The 15266-nt window shown below is 36.9% G+C and overlaps 1 protein-coding gene across 1 annotated transcript in view; it reads right to left on the reverse strand.

Annotated features, from left to right (window-relative positions):
- Positions 1-2493: 2493 nt before the first annotated feature.
- ADGRG6 (adhesion G protein-coupled receptor G6) overlaps positions 2494-15266 on the reverse strand; it is a 135550-nt gene continuing 122777 nt past the window's right edge. The window contains exons 23-25 of the mRNA XM_060030658.2: positions 11747-11848; positions 10954-11106; positions 2494-5403 (exon numbers count right to left, since the gene is read on the reverse strand). Of these exons, the coding sequence (XP_059886641.1) occupies positions 5225-5403; positions 10954-11106; positions 11747-11848 (434 nt within the window). The 3' untranslated portion in view covers positions 2494-5224. The remainder of the gene's footprint in view (positions 5404-10953; positions 11107-11746; positions 11849-15266) is intronic.

The following is a 15266-nucleotide window of genomic DNA, read 5'->3' on the forward strand; positions in this document are numbered from 1 at the left end:
AACAGTTCCCAAGGCAAGTGCTCAAAAGCAGGTTTGTGTACTTATTCATCTCAGACTTCTGGTGAACCTAGTTCCTTTTCCAAAACTGGTAAAAAAGATTTAGAGTTAACATCAAACTTGGTATCGTTTTGTTCTTATCTTACTTGCCTGCATCATATAAGGTGACATTTAGCAATGAGGGTAAAGTATCTTGAACTGCGTGATGCTAATATGTTTTTTCCCCTTTACTTTGTATTTCTAGTCCATATCCTTACAAACTCATGCAAATCCGAGGTACTCTGAGTTCTACTTTTCCCAAATATAAAATGCAAATGGACCAGGTAAACTCCATATAAATTCGATAAACACGAACAGAGCACCTGTTATGTAGCCAGCAGTATGCTATCACCTATGAAAATGATGAGAATAAACATAACCCAGTGCATCAGACCTTAATATTAATGTCATTCAGTAGAAGAGTCACACATACGAAAATTAAAAAACCAAAAATACAGTATAACGTGTCACGTTCAAGTGTGCTAGACATTGCAGGAACCATTTATTGCTCTTAACAGTATTATGGGAGACGATGTATTAGCTCTAATTTGGCAGTAATGATTACATTTCAGAGCTTTACAGATAAACTGATTTTTTTTTAGTTAAAATAGTTTCAAATGTGTCAGATCTGTCAGTTCAGGCCAGTGAACTCCTCGTAGGAAGGTTACAGGGTTGTCGTCACTTAATATCCTTGGTTGATTGATTGAACTTTAGGACGATGAAGGAGGAAAATCCTGTGGTGCTCTGGAGATCTTTCTTTTGTTCTTAGAGTACTTAAACACTTTATTTTGCTATTATTGTGTTATTTTCTCACACGGTGTGACTATATATATCAATATTAAATTGTATTTAATGTGAATATCAAATGTTCTATTCTCACTGATATCCTGAATTTATAAAAATCATTTAAATTAATTCATGATGAAAATAAGCCAACCAGAAGATGTAACTTAAAAGATTAAAAAGATTGTGGGGTAAGTGTGCAATCATTTGCCATCCAATTATTCTCAAATGTTTAAGATAAATCAATAAGGTTTGAGACTTTAGAATATTAAATGTTTGGTTATGAACTTGAAATAAACTAGTTTTTCAAAACACACCAAATAAAAAATTTTAATAAGATGATTTGGAGAATGTACTTGCAAAAGCTACTCTAAGGGCAAACGCCATTTACCAGCTTATTTGAATTAATTTAGCCAAGGATTTGCATTCCCCGTAAGGTTGTTTCAAATTTTAATTTTATTCATATCCCCATCCTGATACTACCGCCCTTACAATACCCAACTTGTGAAGTGAGCCTCTAATTATTTTAATTGATAAAAATCAGGAAATTCAACACTGCCTCACTATCAGCCCCTCTATACCTCCTTGCTCATCTCATAACCTGTCCCTCAAACTCAGAAGAAAGCTATGCCTCTTCTCTTTGCCAGGGCTAACCCTGTCCCTGTAATTCTCATCATCCTCACCCTTGCACCTTCACATTTATTCTTATTTTTTCTCTAGGGAAGCATAAAAAGAAAACGGTTAAGTATTCTTCCTCGATATGAAGAGGGAGGGAAGGAAGAGAGAAAGGGAAGAAGTGAAGAAAAGCAGGAAAGTTGAGGGGAGGTAGACAGAGAAGGGGAGGGAGGGGGACAGAAAGAGGGAGAGAGATTTAGTGCTTCTATACAAGAAAAATAGATTGTTACTCGACTGGAAACACGGGCATTCTTCCAAAACACGGTATTTACAAAGCCCAATTCCTTCAGATTTCAAACTACTACAAACACAGGTCAGCCTGCAAATCAAATAAGTGTTTCCCACCTACTTCTCACTGCTGCTCCCTCAGCTTTAACCTGCTGTATGTAACTGCAAATGAAGCTTCAGCAAATGTTTGCCTGTTTTCCTAACACGGCTTGGCCAGGAGTTGTGAATGTTGGCTCAGAAGACCTGAGTGAGCAGTGACCAGCCAACAAGCCTCACAGCTTAGCACTGGGTAGGGCCGTGAGCCAGAGTGGGCCTTGGCTCTCTGCAGAAGAGAGTTATCCTAACTAATCACAGCAAAAGGAAGGGAGGAGGTTCTGTTCTACTCATGCAAGTCAAGTTGGCTAAATTCTGTCATTTTCTAAGCCTCCTATAAATGTGAAAAAAAATATCCCATGACCTAACTTCTATGTAGTATTATTGATTTGTTTCCCTTTCAAGATGCTGAAGACTTCCCAAAAAGGAAACCTACATTGCTTTTAATTTGCCACAGAGCTTGGCTTTGCATCAGTCATCTTAAGAAAATCTAAGAACTTCAAAATGCATTAATCCCCAGTGAACTGAATCTTTCTAAAATATTCATTTTTAGTGTTTTGGCAAAGTAGCCCCATGTCACTAGCTTAATTGCTGCCAGGTTATTTTCCAGTTGTCAAATAATCTTTTCCTATTTAAGAGTCAGAAATAAAAACGTTCACTCATAAAGGAATTGAATAATTTGGATCACAAACAACGTAAGTATTTATTTGAAAAACATTTTCTATTTGAGTAAAATGGCAAATCAGGTATAGTAGCTTCTTACTACTAATTCTAATTTGCACTCACAGTCACTTTTTATTCATCAAATTCAGAGATACTGCTACAGAAAACTATTTCACAAAGTATTTAGAAAAAAATATATACAGTCTCTCTGATAAAAAGTTAATTAAAAGAACAAAGCCAGGCAATATAAATGTAAGATATAAAACAAGCTCACATTTATAAACACAAATAAATAAATATATACAAAAGAGTCTATGTCAACATTGAACAAATAAAAGCTTTACAATGCAAGTCATCGTGACAGCAATGGAAAATATCTCAAGATCTTAGACTGACTCTAACATAATGTTAAAAAAAAAGAAAATAAAAACAACCAAAAATACCCCAGAGAGTCTAAATTGATATTATTCTCAAAGTTAAGCTAAACTAAATTTTGGCTCCACAGCTAGATTCCTGTGTTTCTGCTCTCATGCGGGGCTAGATGAAAGTGAGCACTACATGCGCAGAACTGAGGGTAGAATTTGACTCAGTCTTTTAAATCCACTTGCAAATGTTTCTATTCAGCTGTTTATCCATTGTTTCTTTCCTTACCTGATTACTGGAAATTTATAAAGTGGAGCTGATATTGTTGTCAAATTTGAAAAAAAAAAAGTTTTCCCAGATCTGGATGAATACAAGTAGAAATCAAAGCTATTTTTAAAGCTATCTCTTAATTACTTTTAACTGAATAAGCACTTTGGGTAGAAATCTCACAGTCGAAAGCTAATTAAATTCTACCATCTCTAAGGCTTGGGGGAAAGTATATGAAGATTCAGTGACTATTTAAGGTTAATTTTCACCTAGATGTAACCTCTGCCCAAATAAGCAGCCTGTTAATATAGATGCCTAGAGAAAAGGACATGGCTCTACTGTAGGGTCTTGGTGACCTTAGATTTACTATCCTTTCCTACTACCTACACCCCTCCCCTGTGAAGGCCAAGCTGGGCAATGCTCCTGTCTTCCAGAACAGTGTTCCAGGATGCTACAAAATGGAACAGTATGAAAACCCATTATCATCCATTTAAGTCTGGCCAAAAGCTTCATGATTGAAGATCAGCAAAAGCTGAGAGGCCCCTTGTTTGCTGCATAGCCTGAAAGCTTTCCTATGTTTCAGACTGAGAGCTACCTGCTTCCTGCACAGAGAGAAAGGTCCCCAGGTGCTCAGTCTGGCTTCTGCCTTTAAGGAGTTTGGTTCTGCCAGAATGTCTCATCTTCTCATCACTTAGGCTGCCACCTCCCAGAACCTGAAACATCTCAGATAACCTAGAGCAAATGTAAAGGTAGAGCATGTGCTGAGACCGATTTCTAAGAAACTGGATATGAGCCCATCATTTAAGAACAATTAAAATGTGGTCTCTTACACATTCACTAGCAAACATATTCCTCAGGACAGTTTGATAGCTAGGTTAAGCTGCTTAATATTATGCATGGCTTATATGCAGAGACCTAATCCATAAATAATACCCCATCTGTCTTGCCAGACCTCCTCTGGCTCTTATAATCAGAGGACTTATGTACAAATAGTTTGCAGACTGGCAAACGTAGACCCACACAATTATAAATTGTTTTGATTATGATAAGTCACCCACGTAAGTCTCAGTTTATATTCTTTGGAACAAAACTCTGGAAAGAGGAAGTAAGAGGCTTTTCATTTGTGCAAATGGAAATGTCTTAAAAAGTCTCTGGAGCAAAGACAAGACCATAGAGTCTCAATGGTTGTTTTTCCCAAAAGGGAGAGACTACTGTACACGGCATGCCTAATGGAAATCTGCATTCCTCCCATGAGCCCGCAGCTCAATGTACAGTAGAGCAGCAAAAGCAGAGGTGTAAGAGGGTCATTCTTCAGCTCCTGGGAGCTCCACTCTAATGGAACATCAACACTAAACTTGATTCAAATGTATAGGACTAAATTATAATTAATGATGATGCTTAAGCCTTGTGTCTTGAATAGGACAAGTGAAATAACATGGCCTCTTATTAACTAGGTCAAACTTTGGAGAATTCTTTCTTTCTTAAGCATGTTGTGGTCTTCAGGGTTAAACATCTGAGATAATGAGAGAAAATTCCTTTCTAAACTTTGAGTCAGACATTAAATACTCTTTTGTATCTGTGGTTGAAATTTCATTTAAAAAGAGGAAATGCTAATGCATTCATAGAAACCAGCACTGAGATGGGACCTGCGGGCATCCGAGATAGTTATAAATATTAGTATGCTTTTGATTGCAGAGAAAGATGATGGAGCAGGTGGCCATATCCAAATCTAATTATTATGTGGGGTGTGAGTGAGCTCTAAACTAGGGCTTGTCCCAAGCTCGGCCTGTCCCTTGCCCTCTAATTTTACTATTCCACCCCACAGCCCAAGTTCTGATTGATCCATTCAATCATATAGTTAAAAAAATCCTATCCCTGTGGCTACTGAGTGCTGCTCTTAGTACTGAAGTTGAGTGATGGTGGAAACTCCCCCATGGAAGAAATACACTGAAAAGACAGATTTTGAATTTCACAAAAGCCTTCTTCACAAAACACATTCTTCATATATATGCAGTTACCTAGGTAATACCACGTTTACATCTGCTAGTCAGAGTTTTCACAGCTTGCACATCTTCACGTTGCTGCAGACTGATGTCTCTTCCTTATATTAAAGATATTAAAACTTTGTGCTGTGGCTGAAGGTGTCTGACATGATAATATTTTTATAGAAATTATCTGAATGAGCATTGCAATAACCCTTGACCTTATCAACGACCTGATGGACAGGGATGATTGATGTTTGTTCTCCATCAGCATGGGTCAGTTTTGATGAGGACTTGTCCATGGGAGCATTGTCTGCAAGAAATGATACAAGAAATTAGGCTACAAAATGAGCTGGTGACATGCCTAAGGGCTAACGTTCTGGACGCTCTTTTGCACATTAAAGAAGATCACAAAGGAAATGAAGCTCTGGTTCTTTCTTAGTTTAGGTAATAGGCAGCACTAAAATGTCATGTTTTTCATCTTCAAAGCGCATCCTTGCATATGAAAGAATGTTAATGTGCCTTCTAGTAATTTGTGTTGGGAGTTGTTTTAAGAAATATTCTTGTAAGTGGTATTTTTCAAAGAGCCAGTGAATAGAATAATCAGAAAATTGCTGCAAAAATATATGTGGCAAATCAATCAAACAAGGTAGTAACAGATTATATAACAAATGAATTAAAAGGTGCTGAAATATCTGTGGAAGAAATGATATGATGTCTATGATATGTTTTCAAAATAATACATGGAGGGGAAAATGCGTAGGTGGCTAAGAGTTGATATGAACAAGGAGATTCATTATATTATCCTCTCTATTTTTCATATGTTTGACACTTTTCATAATACAATTTTTAATAAAATATAATTTAAAGAATTTTGGAAAAGACAAGTGAATAAAAAAACATAAAGGCTATTTTGAACACATTTTCTCATGGAAAAAACCTGTGAAATGATTGCAATATAGAAAAAAGGTATCTTTTATTAATTATTTTTGAATTATAAAAATCAAAATTATCTTTATCAGAAATATTTTAAGTATATATTTTCTTTAACTATGCTACAGTCTCAGAATGATGTTATTGCTGGCAGCACTAATATCAGAGCAATTGATAGCAATAAAGGACTGCTAAATATATTTCTGTTCTGAATTTTCCAATATCACATATTTAAACATTATTTTCCTAGACCCAAAGCTTTCTAAAAGTGATACAGCTAGTGCCCTGAAACTCAGCTAAGCACTATTATCTACAAATACATATGGCTGTCTCCATGTATCTTGTAGGTATCTGCTTTCCACATTTTGGAGAAAAATGCTGTCTTAAAATTAACTACAGAGATTTCACATCAATGAAAGAGCAAATGACCTTCTACAAAGTCCTCAGTTCCCTACAGTTGTATCTTTTCTATTCACTATGGAAGAGGCAAAAACTCTATCATGAAAACCTGCTTCTAGGAATCATGGCTGAAAAATTGGAATGTTCACTCTAGGTGTTTTATATTTTGAGTAAGTTTGACCCAGTAAGTGACATAACATTAAAAATCCTCAATAATTGGTAAAAGCCATCATCATTTTATCTGTTGTCTTTGGAAACGGCTCAGATTGTTCAAGTGTGGTCTTGGTGTTGGAGCAGACACTAAATAAAATGAAGGCTAAAATAGAAAATGGAGTGTCTATCCCAGTAAAGGAAGCAAGAGAGAACAGATGGCCTTTGGGAAGAGTGGGCAGACCGAAGCATGGTGGAATGATCATGTCCCAGGATTGGTGAGAAAAAAGCTCAGGGAGTCATTTTATAAGGCCCCCTCCCCATTCGGCTCTCAGCAAGCTGATTGATTCTGTGCTTTCCTTCAGTTCATACGTTCACTAGCCATTGGTTTTCTGTTGGGAATTTTTCTATTGACTTAAATCTCAATAATGAACAATTTGTACTTGATGTTTTTAGAAAGCCACACATCCTCAAAGAAACTTCAAGGATACAATCACTCTGCTTCGCTGACAACTTCCAGGGTCACATTCTTTTTACAGATTTTGACCGGCTCCATTCCAAATACGTGACCCAATTTTCTGGGTCTTCACCGTCTAAGAAGGTAAAATTCTGAGCAAGGTTTGTATTTCTATATATATGCTATTCCCAGTCCTCTGGGTAGCTATTATATTGTGGATAATATAGATTTTGATTATGGCTACAAGTTTGAAAACCAGGGGCTAGGGAAATGAACTATTATTTCACCTATGCTTAAATTTCAAGCAGACAAAAGTCCTCAAAAAGCAGGCTTGGAATCGACAATTTCTCTTTCATGACTTCTGTGAATGTACTGTGACATATCCAGTAATTCATAAGAGCAGCGAAAAAGTAGAGAATTTCACTCGGTTCTATAACAAACCTCTCAAGTACTGCTTTTTTTTTTTCCATTATTTTACCTGGTAATGTGACCCACTAACTCCAGAGCATGGTACATTTCCTAAAAGGAGCGGCTTGCAGACACCCCCATGCAGAGAAGAGCCAGCACAGCACAGGACCATTTGAAATTTCAGAAACTCCAGCTCAGTGCAGGAATTTCCTTGTGCTAGCTGAGAAGTATTGTAAAGAACAAGCAACTTTGCTGGTGCGGCAAGAGTCTTAGTTTAATCCATGCAAATATTCTCTTACTACCTTGCAAAAAATTCATGCATTCAAAGAAGTAATAAAAGTTTACCTGAGTGATCCACTTTTGTTGAAGGAATGCTCTTAGAAGACATTATCTACACCATAAACATATGAATCAATGCCAAGAAATAAACCATCTAGATACCCATGATGCTATGCAGTGACTTTTTGCACACCCTGAGTGACCCAAGAACGTCTGCAGTTTCACTGAGAACTGGCTAGCTCGCAGAAGACCGTTTGTACGTCAGCTGATCGGAAACTAGAATTTATTATACCGTGGAAGTAACGTCATACAGCTGACTACATCCTTATACTTGTTGACAAAAACCCATTTAACCCCAAGGGTTTTAAAAGAAACAGAAAAACATTAATGAATTCTTAAAAAAAAAATACACAAGATTTTGAAACAGTTAAGTTTTCCTTAGGTACCCCCATTTCTGCAATTCATTTTATCTTCTAGTCAGTTTTCCCCATGATGCTTACTATTTCCAAATATTTTAATACTTCCAAAAGGTCCTCTGTTCCAAATTATGTACTTTGTTATCTTCTTTTGCCTTTTAATAGTGGTTCTTTAGGCCAACTATTAGCTGTGTTAAGAGGAAAACAATTCAATTGGTCTAATTCCTATTCATTCACAACTGACTTACAATGCATTAAGTATTTGCATTTTAGAAGGGGAAACAAAATGAGTATCTGATTTTAAGGCTGATTAAATCAAGTAAAAAGTTCACTTATTATAAGTACAGTTGAGCCTTGAACAATGGCAAGGGTTAAGGGCACTGACCCTCCTGCACAGCTGAAAATCTGAGTATAATTTACAGTTGACCCTCTGTGTCTGAGGTTCCTCTGTAGCTGCAGTTCTGTATCCACGTATTCAGCCAACTGCAGATCATGTACTACTATTTGTTGTTGTTACTACTGAAAAAAGTCTGTGTTTAAGTGGACCTGTACAATTCAAACCTGTGTTGTTCAAGAGTCAACTGTACAAGATGTTTTGTGCCAGGGAACTACCAATTAGGTAGAATTATCTATCTCAGACTATATACCTGTTATTAATTTTCTTACACAGGTGTTTCGAGCAGGAGTGCACAGACCTCTTAATTTTAGGCAAAACTGTTTGTGTGCAGGACTCAAAGCCTGCACTCAAAGGCTGGAAGAGAGTCCACAGCTTTTATGCAATTCCCCAAAATGTCCCTGACTCCAAGAAACTTTAAAAACTGCTGTACTAAGCTGCTCCAAGTTTTCAGATCTTTCTTTACTTAACCTTGGAATTAAAAACCTCAGTAAACATTCATACTTTTTTTCCACAGTGCTATCTTGAATCCCAGGCAGTGGGGACCCTAGTGGCACAAGCAAGGACATGTGGAAGGATTCAAATGTACATACGGGTCATTTGAAATTCAAATGTTTGCAATGTGAACATTTATAGACACATTGCACAAATCACTCCCTGCTTGCAAAAAGCTAAATATGAATCTTTTTGGTGTCATTCGCCTTTGCCTACATTAATTAGCTAAACAAATACAAAATTTATTTCCATTATCCTTTTAGAATCATCTTTAATTAGGAAAGTGCTGGATGCTGAGTGTTGAGAGCTGATTGCTCGAGGTTTAATTAGTATTTAAAAGTAGCATTTCTGCTATTTTCAATTGAAATTATTAAAGGATTACACCTTTTCACACTGCTCACTGGCTATCAAGGACTGCAAAATAGTCTTCACAGGCTTATGTCATTTTATTTCACTTCACTTTGTTGTCCTTCATAGATTACAGTTGTTTTTTTTTTTTGCTTCCTTCTTTCATAAAGTATTTTTTTTTAACATCTGTATTGGAGTATAATTGCTTTACAATGTTGTGTTAGTTTCTGCTGTATAACAAAGTGAATCCGCTATACATATACATATATTCCCCATATCTCCTCCCTTTTGCGTCTCCCTCCCACCCTCCCTATCCCACCCCTCTAGGTGGTCACAAAGCACCGAGCTGCTCTCCCTGTGCTATGCGGCTGCTTCCCACTAGCTATCTATTTTACATTTGATAGTGTATATATGTCAATGCTACTCTCTCACTTGTCCCAGCTTACCCTTCCCCCTCCCCGTGTCCTTGAGTCCATTCTCTACATCTGCGTCTTTATTCCTGTCCTGCCCCTAGGTTCATCAGAATCTTTTTTTTCTTTTTTTAGATTCCATATATATGTGTTAGCATACGGTACCTGTTTTTCTCTTTCTGACTTAATCTCTCTGTATGACAGACTCTAGGTCAATCCACCTCACTACAAATAATTCAATTTCATTTTTTTTATGGCTGAGTAATATCATATTGTATATATGTGCCACATCTTCTTTATATTTTTTATAAATTATAGTTTTTATAAATTGAAGTTTTGTGGCAACCCTGTGTGGTCAGATGACAGGATAAGCATTTTTTTTAGCAATAAAGTACTTTTAAAATTAAGGTGTGTACATTTTTTGACATAATTGTATTGTACACTTAATAGACTGCAGTATAGTGTAAACATAATTTTTATAGGCACTGGGAAACCAAAAACTTTGTGTGACTCTATTGCAATACTCGCTTTATTATAGTGGTCTGAAACCAAATTCACAGTATGTCCAAGGTCTGCCTGTATTTGCACACTGTCTTCAGGATTGTTCCTATACATGCTCAGTGTCAGAAAGTGTGATCACTGTAAATATCATGAAGATTCAGTAGATGAACAAAGACACGGTGTTTCTCACCATCCTGTATCACCTTCCAAGTATGATGCTCCCTATTTCATACTTAGTCAGTGATTTGAAGAGCAATTGCCAATAACTCTTCCAATGGTTAAGGACTTAGGTATTTTTTTCTCTTTTGACTGAGGAATAATTGACATATATCATTATATTAGTTTTAGGTGTACAACATTATGATTTTATATTTGTATATATTTCAAAGGACTTAAGTCTTAACTGTAACATGTAAGTAACTTTCCTACTATGCTGAAATAATCTACAACTCAATTTCTGTACTTTTTAAATAAAAACACATAACTTTTTAAAACAAGAGACCATACCTTTTAAGGAAAATTAAGTTTTAAAGCAAATGAAGTTACAAAAATATTCAAAGTTAATGATATTCTGGCAATATAGATTCAATTTTGGTTGCAATATTTTTAAAAAAGACAAAATATTCACAAAGATGTCCCAGAGAACATCTTTACCATGGCCAGAGTGACTCACCGGTGTGGCTATTCCTTTTGAAGTAGGTGGTAGAGCTGTATTTAGACTTGGATGTAAGGTAGGTTGAGTTAGAGCCAATGGAGCTTGAGGACAAAGATTTTCCTAGATTATCAGAACTTTTCTTGATGATATTGGTAGCTGTCTTACTCCAGTCTGAAAGAAATGACATCTCTCCATGAGTCTGCTTTGGGGGGAATATACTCTGCCCTGAAGAATCATCACCACATTATTTAAGTAACTGATCCAGAGCATTAGACGTTCTGACACGCTGGCAGTGACTCACACGAGAGACTGACATGTCAACAATAACAACCTGAAGAAACATAAAAGTTTCTTACTTTGACCCTATGTTTAAAATTATACTTTAATATATTAAGGGTGAGAAGTAACCACTGGTGGTTAAAAAAAAAAGTAATATTCTTCTTCCGGGATTTTTTATATTGAGAAAGATCTCTTTGCCTAATAATGTAATTAAAGACTTCAAAAATATGGAAAGGTATGTATGGTATAGTGGATATATGAGTTGTTAAATTAGACATGAAACCTTGGGCAACTCACTTAACCTGTCTGGAATTCATGCTCCTCCTTTGTAAAATAGGAAGGTCAGGCCTAGCGTCCTCAGATCTCTTGCAGTCCTAATAATCTAAGACTACAGCTAAGCACCTTTATATACACTGCCTTTACAGCTTGCTACCACTGGGACTGGGTTGCTCAGACCACAGAAAATCAAAATGACAAAGGTTTCTAACTACTCTCCGATGTAAGAAAAATGATCACCAACATGCTCCTTTACCTGAGTTGTCTGCTAATCGAAATCGACCACAGCAGAGGTGCCGTCTCCACTGCTTCTGAACATTCTCCTTCATAGCACAGTGGAAGATAAATATAAATAAGCCTGGGATGAAAGAAAATATAAACAATTAGGCCAAAGGACACATTTTTAAAGGTAAACCTTACACAACATATGGATTTATTTTAATTTAAATTTTTTTACATCCAAATCACTAAGAAACAGATCCTAAGGAATCTTTAGGTATGCAGTAGATGTTTTAATCCTTTAGAACAAACATGGAGGATCAGATAAAACTAGAACGATTACATGGATCTAATTCTGTCTTTGTTTTGTTTGGTATTCGTTATGACTTAACCTAAAGACTAAGCTGAAATAGGCAATATTCAATGTAAGAGGCATTTATATTTCCCTTATATCTGTTTCAAAATTATGTGAAAACATTTCACAAAATTTAGAAAAAAAGAGAAAACTGAAAACATCCATGAGCTCATCATCTATTTCAACTTGTATATTCTAAGCTATTTTATGTAAGCATATTATTGTAAGTTTGGGCAATAGAAAAGTGGTATTTTTACAAGTCAAAAATGGGCCCAAATCAGCAAATGCATGTGGCTCCACCTGGCCTGCTTTAGTTTCTCAATACTTTAATGCAGAAATATTTCTGTATTGTCAAGTGGTCTTCATATTTAGTCACTCCCTGCATCTATCAAAAACTAATTGTGTCATTTGTGCTTTGGGAGCCAACCCCTTTTAACTTTTCAAGGAATTTGCTTCTGCCTTTTTATTCTCCCTTTGCTGCCTCAATTTCTCCCTCTATTCCTCCATACTTGGGTTATTCCCATTACTTACAAGCATATTCTAGTAACTCTCTTTTAAGTAATCGAACAAAAAATTTCTCCTTTGAGCCCCAATCTTCTTCCAGCTTCCACTTCTTCATTCCCTTTCTCAGTACAACGTGAAATGGTTAACTTTCGCCATCTCTACCTTTTCTCATTTCTTTTCTTCTCAACCTGCTTCAAATAGGTTACTATCCACAGCTACAAGGCCACTACAACTGCTCTTGTGAAGGTCACAGGGACTTCCCTATTGCTAACTCAGTTTTCATTCCTGTTTTTACTAGATCTCTGAACAGTATTCAACACAACTGACCATTCTCTCATTTTTGAAATACATTCTTGGTACCACTTTCTCCTAGGCGTCTTCTTAATTTGCTTCCTGGTCTCTGTAGCACATCCCTCGGCTTTACTTTTAAAGGCTGACACATCCATGACTCAGCCCTGGATTTCCATCTTTTCTACGGCTACACTGTCCTAGTAGGTACTAATCATGCTGTATAAGTACCATACACTACTTTTTATATGTGCCCCCATTGCCTTCTCTCCCCACCACCACCACCAGGATTCCAACCCACACTGCTTGCAGGACATCTTCATTTGGCTGTATCTCCAGTTTGTTGCATCTCACACCCCTGATATTCTAAATAGGAGTCTTCTTCATCACTACCCTCAAAGAAACACATCAAACTCATTTCTGCCCAATAATTTGAAGGCTCTTCCTTTAAAGCTTTCCCTAACAGGTTCTTACCTGTCATTCAGGCCTCAGATCAATTGTTAACTCCTCAAAAAGGCCATCATCAACTTTTTATTTTTTATGTTTTAGATCACACCCTTGCACACACCTATTTTCGCTATAGCACAGATCATTACCTGATATTCTTGTATTCTTAATTTATTCATTTATTTCTTTGCTTAACTGTCTCTTGCCAGTAAATAATAAGCTCCAAGAGCACAGGGATGTTTGTCTATCCAGTGTTGTACTAGCCATTCCCAGAATGATGCCAGGAACTAAGCGGGAACTCCATAAATGTTTGTTGAATGAATGAATAGTAATAGACTGTACAGTCTATTAAGTGTACATTTGATAGTGTATATATGTCAATGCTACTTGTCCCATGATTAACTGCTCATCTATTCTACATGATTAATTGCTCATCTATTCTACATGAGTTAATTGAATACTTACATGTACATCTGAATGCCTTAAATGTATTTAGGGGTAGGGGCTTACACTTACTTAGAAGGTGCTCCATAAATTCCTAATGAAGTTACTGGTTGAAAATCATTACATATGTTGACTCATAGAGGAACGCCATTATGAAAATACTAAATTTTGGTCACTGCTTTCGAATAGACAACTAGCCTATTAAAACATTCCTGGGAGGGGTTTCCCTGGTGGCGCAGTGGTTGAGAGTCCGCCTGCTGATACAGGGGACGCGGGTTCGTGCCCCGGTCTGGGAAGATCCCACATGCCGCAGAGCGGCTGGGCCCGTGAGCCATGGCCGCTGAGCCTGTGCATCTGGAGCGAGACCCGCGTACCACCAAAAAAAAAAAAAAAAAAAAAAAAAAATTCCTGGGAAATTCAAACACATTTACCTCTGAGAAGTATAAATAAGGCATTCAATGACCTAAGTAGTATTAGTAATCAGTAATAGTACCATTTTATTTATTATTATTACTATATAATTTTATACATATTTATTTAAGTAAAACACTTATTTTATTATTATATTACTAATAATACTTTATTAGTAATAAAATAATTAGTGAAGAAAATATATCCTAGTGACCTAGTTATTTGTCTAAGATGATATCAGATAGGATAGGGGAGTTCTAATTTTTAAAAGAAAGCTCTAATAAATATGAATCAAATTTCATTCATTCAGAAAATACACACCCACACACACCCCTCCTGGAAGTCCCTGTGCTGTGGACAAGGAGGGAAGCTGGGTTGGGGAGGGAGAGCTGGAGACAAGAAATCGACTTGCAGCCTGGCCTGGAGTCTGGACGTGACAGGTCTCAGAGTGGGAGAAAGACTTTGTTCCACACTCAAACCCCTCAGAATCAGGACCTGCAGGTGGATCTACCTTCCCAGGGAGTACAGGATAGACACTGGGTTCGGACCCCATCTTCACACTCTGACTAAATCTGATTGCCTTTCAAAGCCTTCCTCACGGACAAACCCCCAAGTCCCTAACTTGCTTGCTAACACAGAAAATCCCTTTGATAAGCACACATGTTCTGTAACACCGGTAGTGTGAATACCCAAAGAATATATAAAATGTGGATGGGTTTCCCTTTGAGAACCTTTCAAGTCTTTAAGAGGTGGTGGCAGTTTCAGAGTAAAGAGAGCAGAAGGCATGGAAGCTTGAGGTGACGTCATCATAGGTTACAGATGAAGGAGTCTGTGGTTGGAGAAGGAATCCTTTGCCTTGGCTTGACTCTATTTTTGTGAACTGGGACAGAATTTGCAGAATTTGTTGTTGGAGGTATTTTTGTCCTACAGCTGAAAATATAGCTAACCACGTGTTTCTTAAACAATTGTTTAACAAACTCACGTATCAGAGCTGTAAAAGATTATAAACTCCAATTAAGGACTTTGGTTCTAAGGCATCAATCCTGGCATTACTTGCTCTCGGGTCCCACACTGAGCAAATGATTTTCTTTTAGCTGAGGCAGAAGTT

This window comes from Delphinus delphis, chromosome 14, assembly GCF_949987515.2.
Source record: "Delphinus delphis chromosome 14, mDelDel1.2, whole genome shotgun sequence".
NCBI lineage: Eukaryota > Metazoa > Chordata > Mammalia > Artiodactyla > Delphinidae > Delphinus > Delphinus delphis.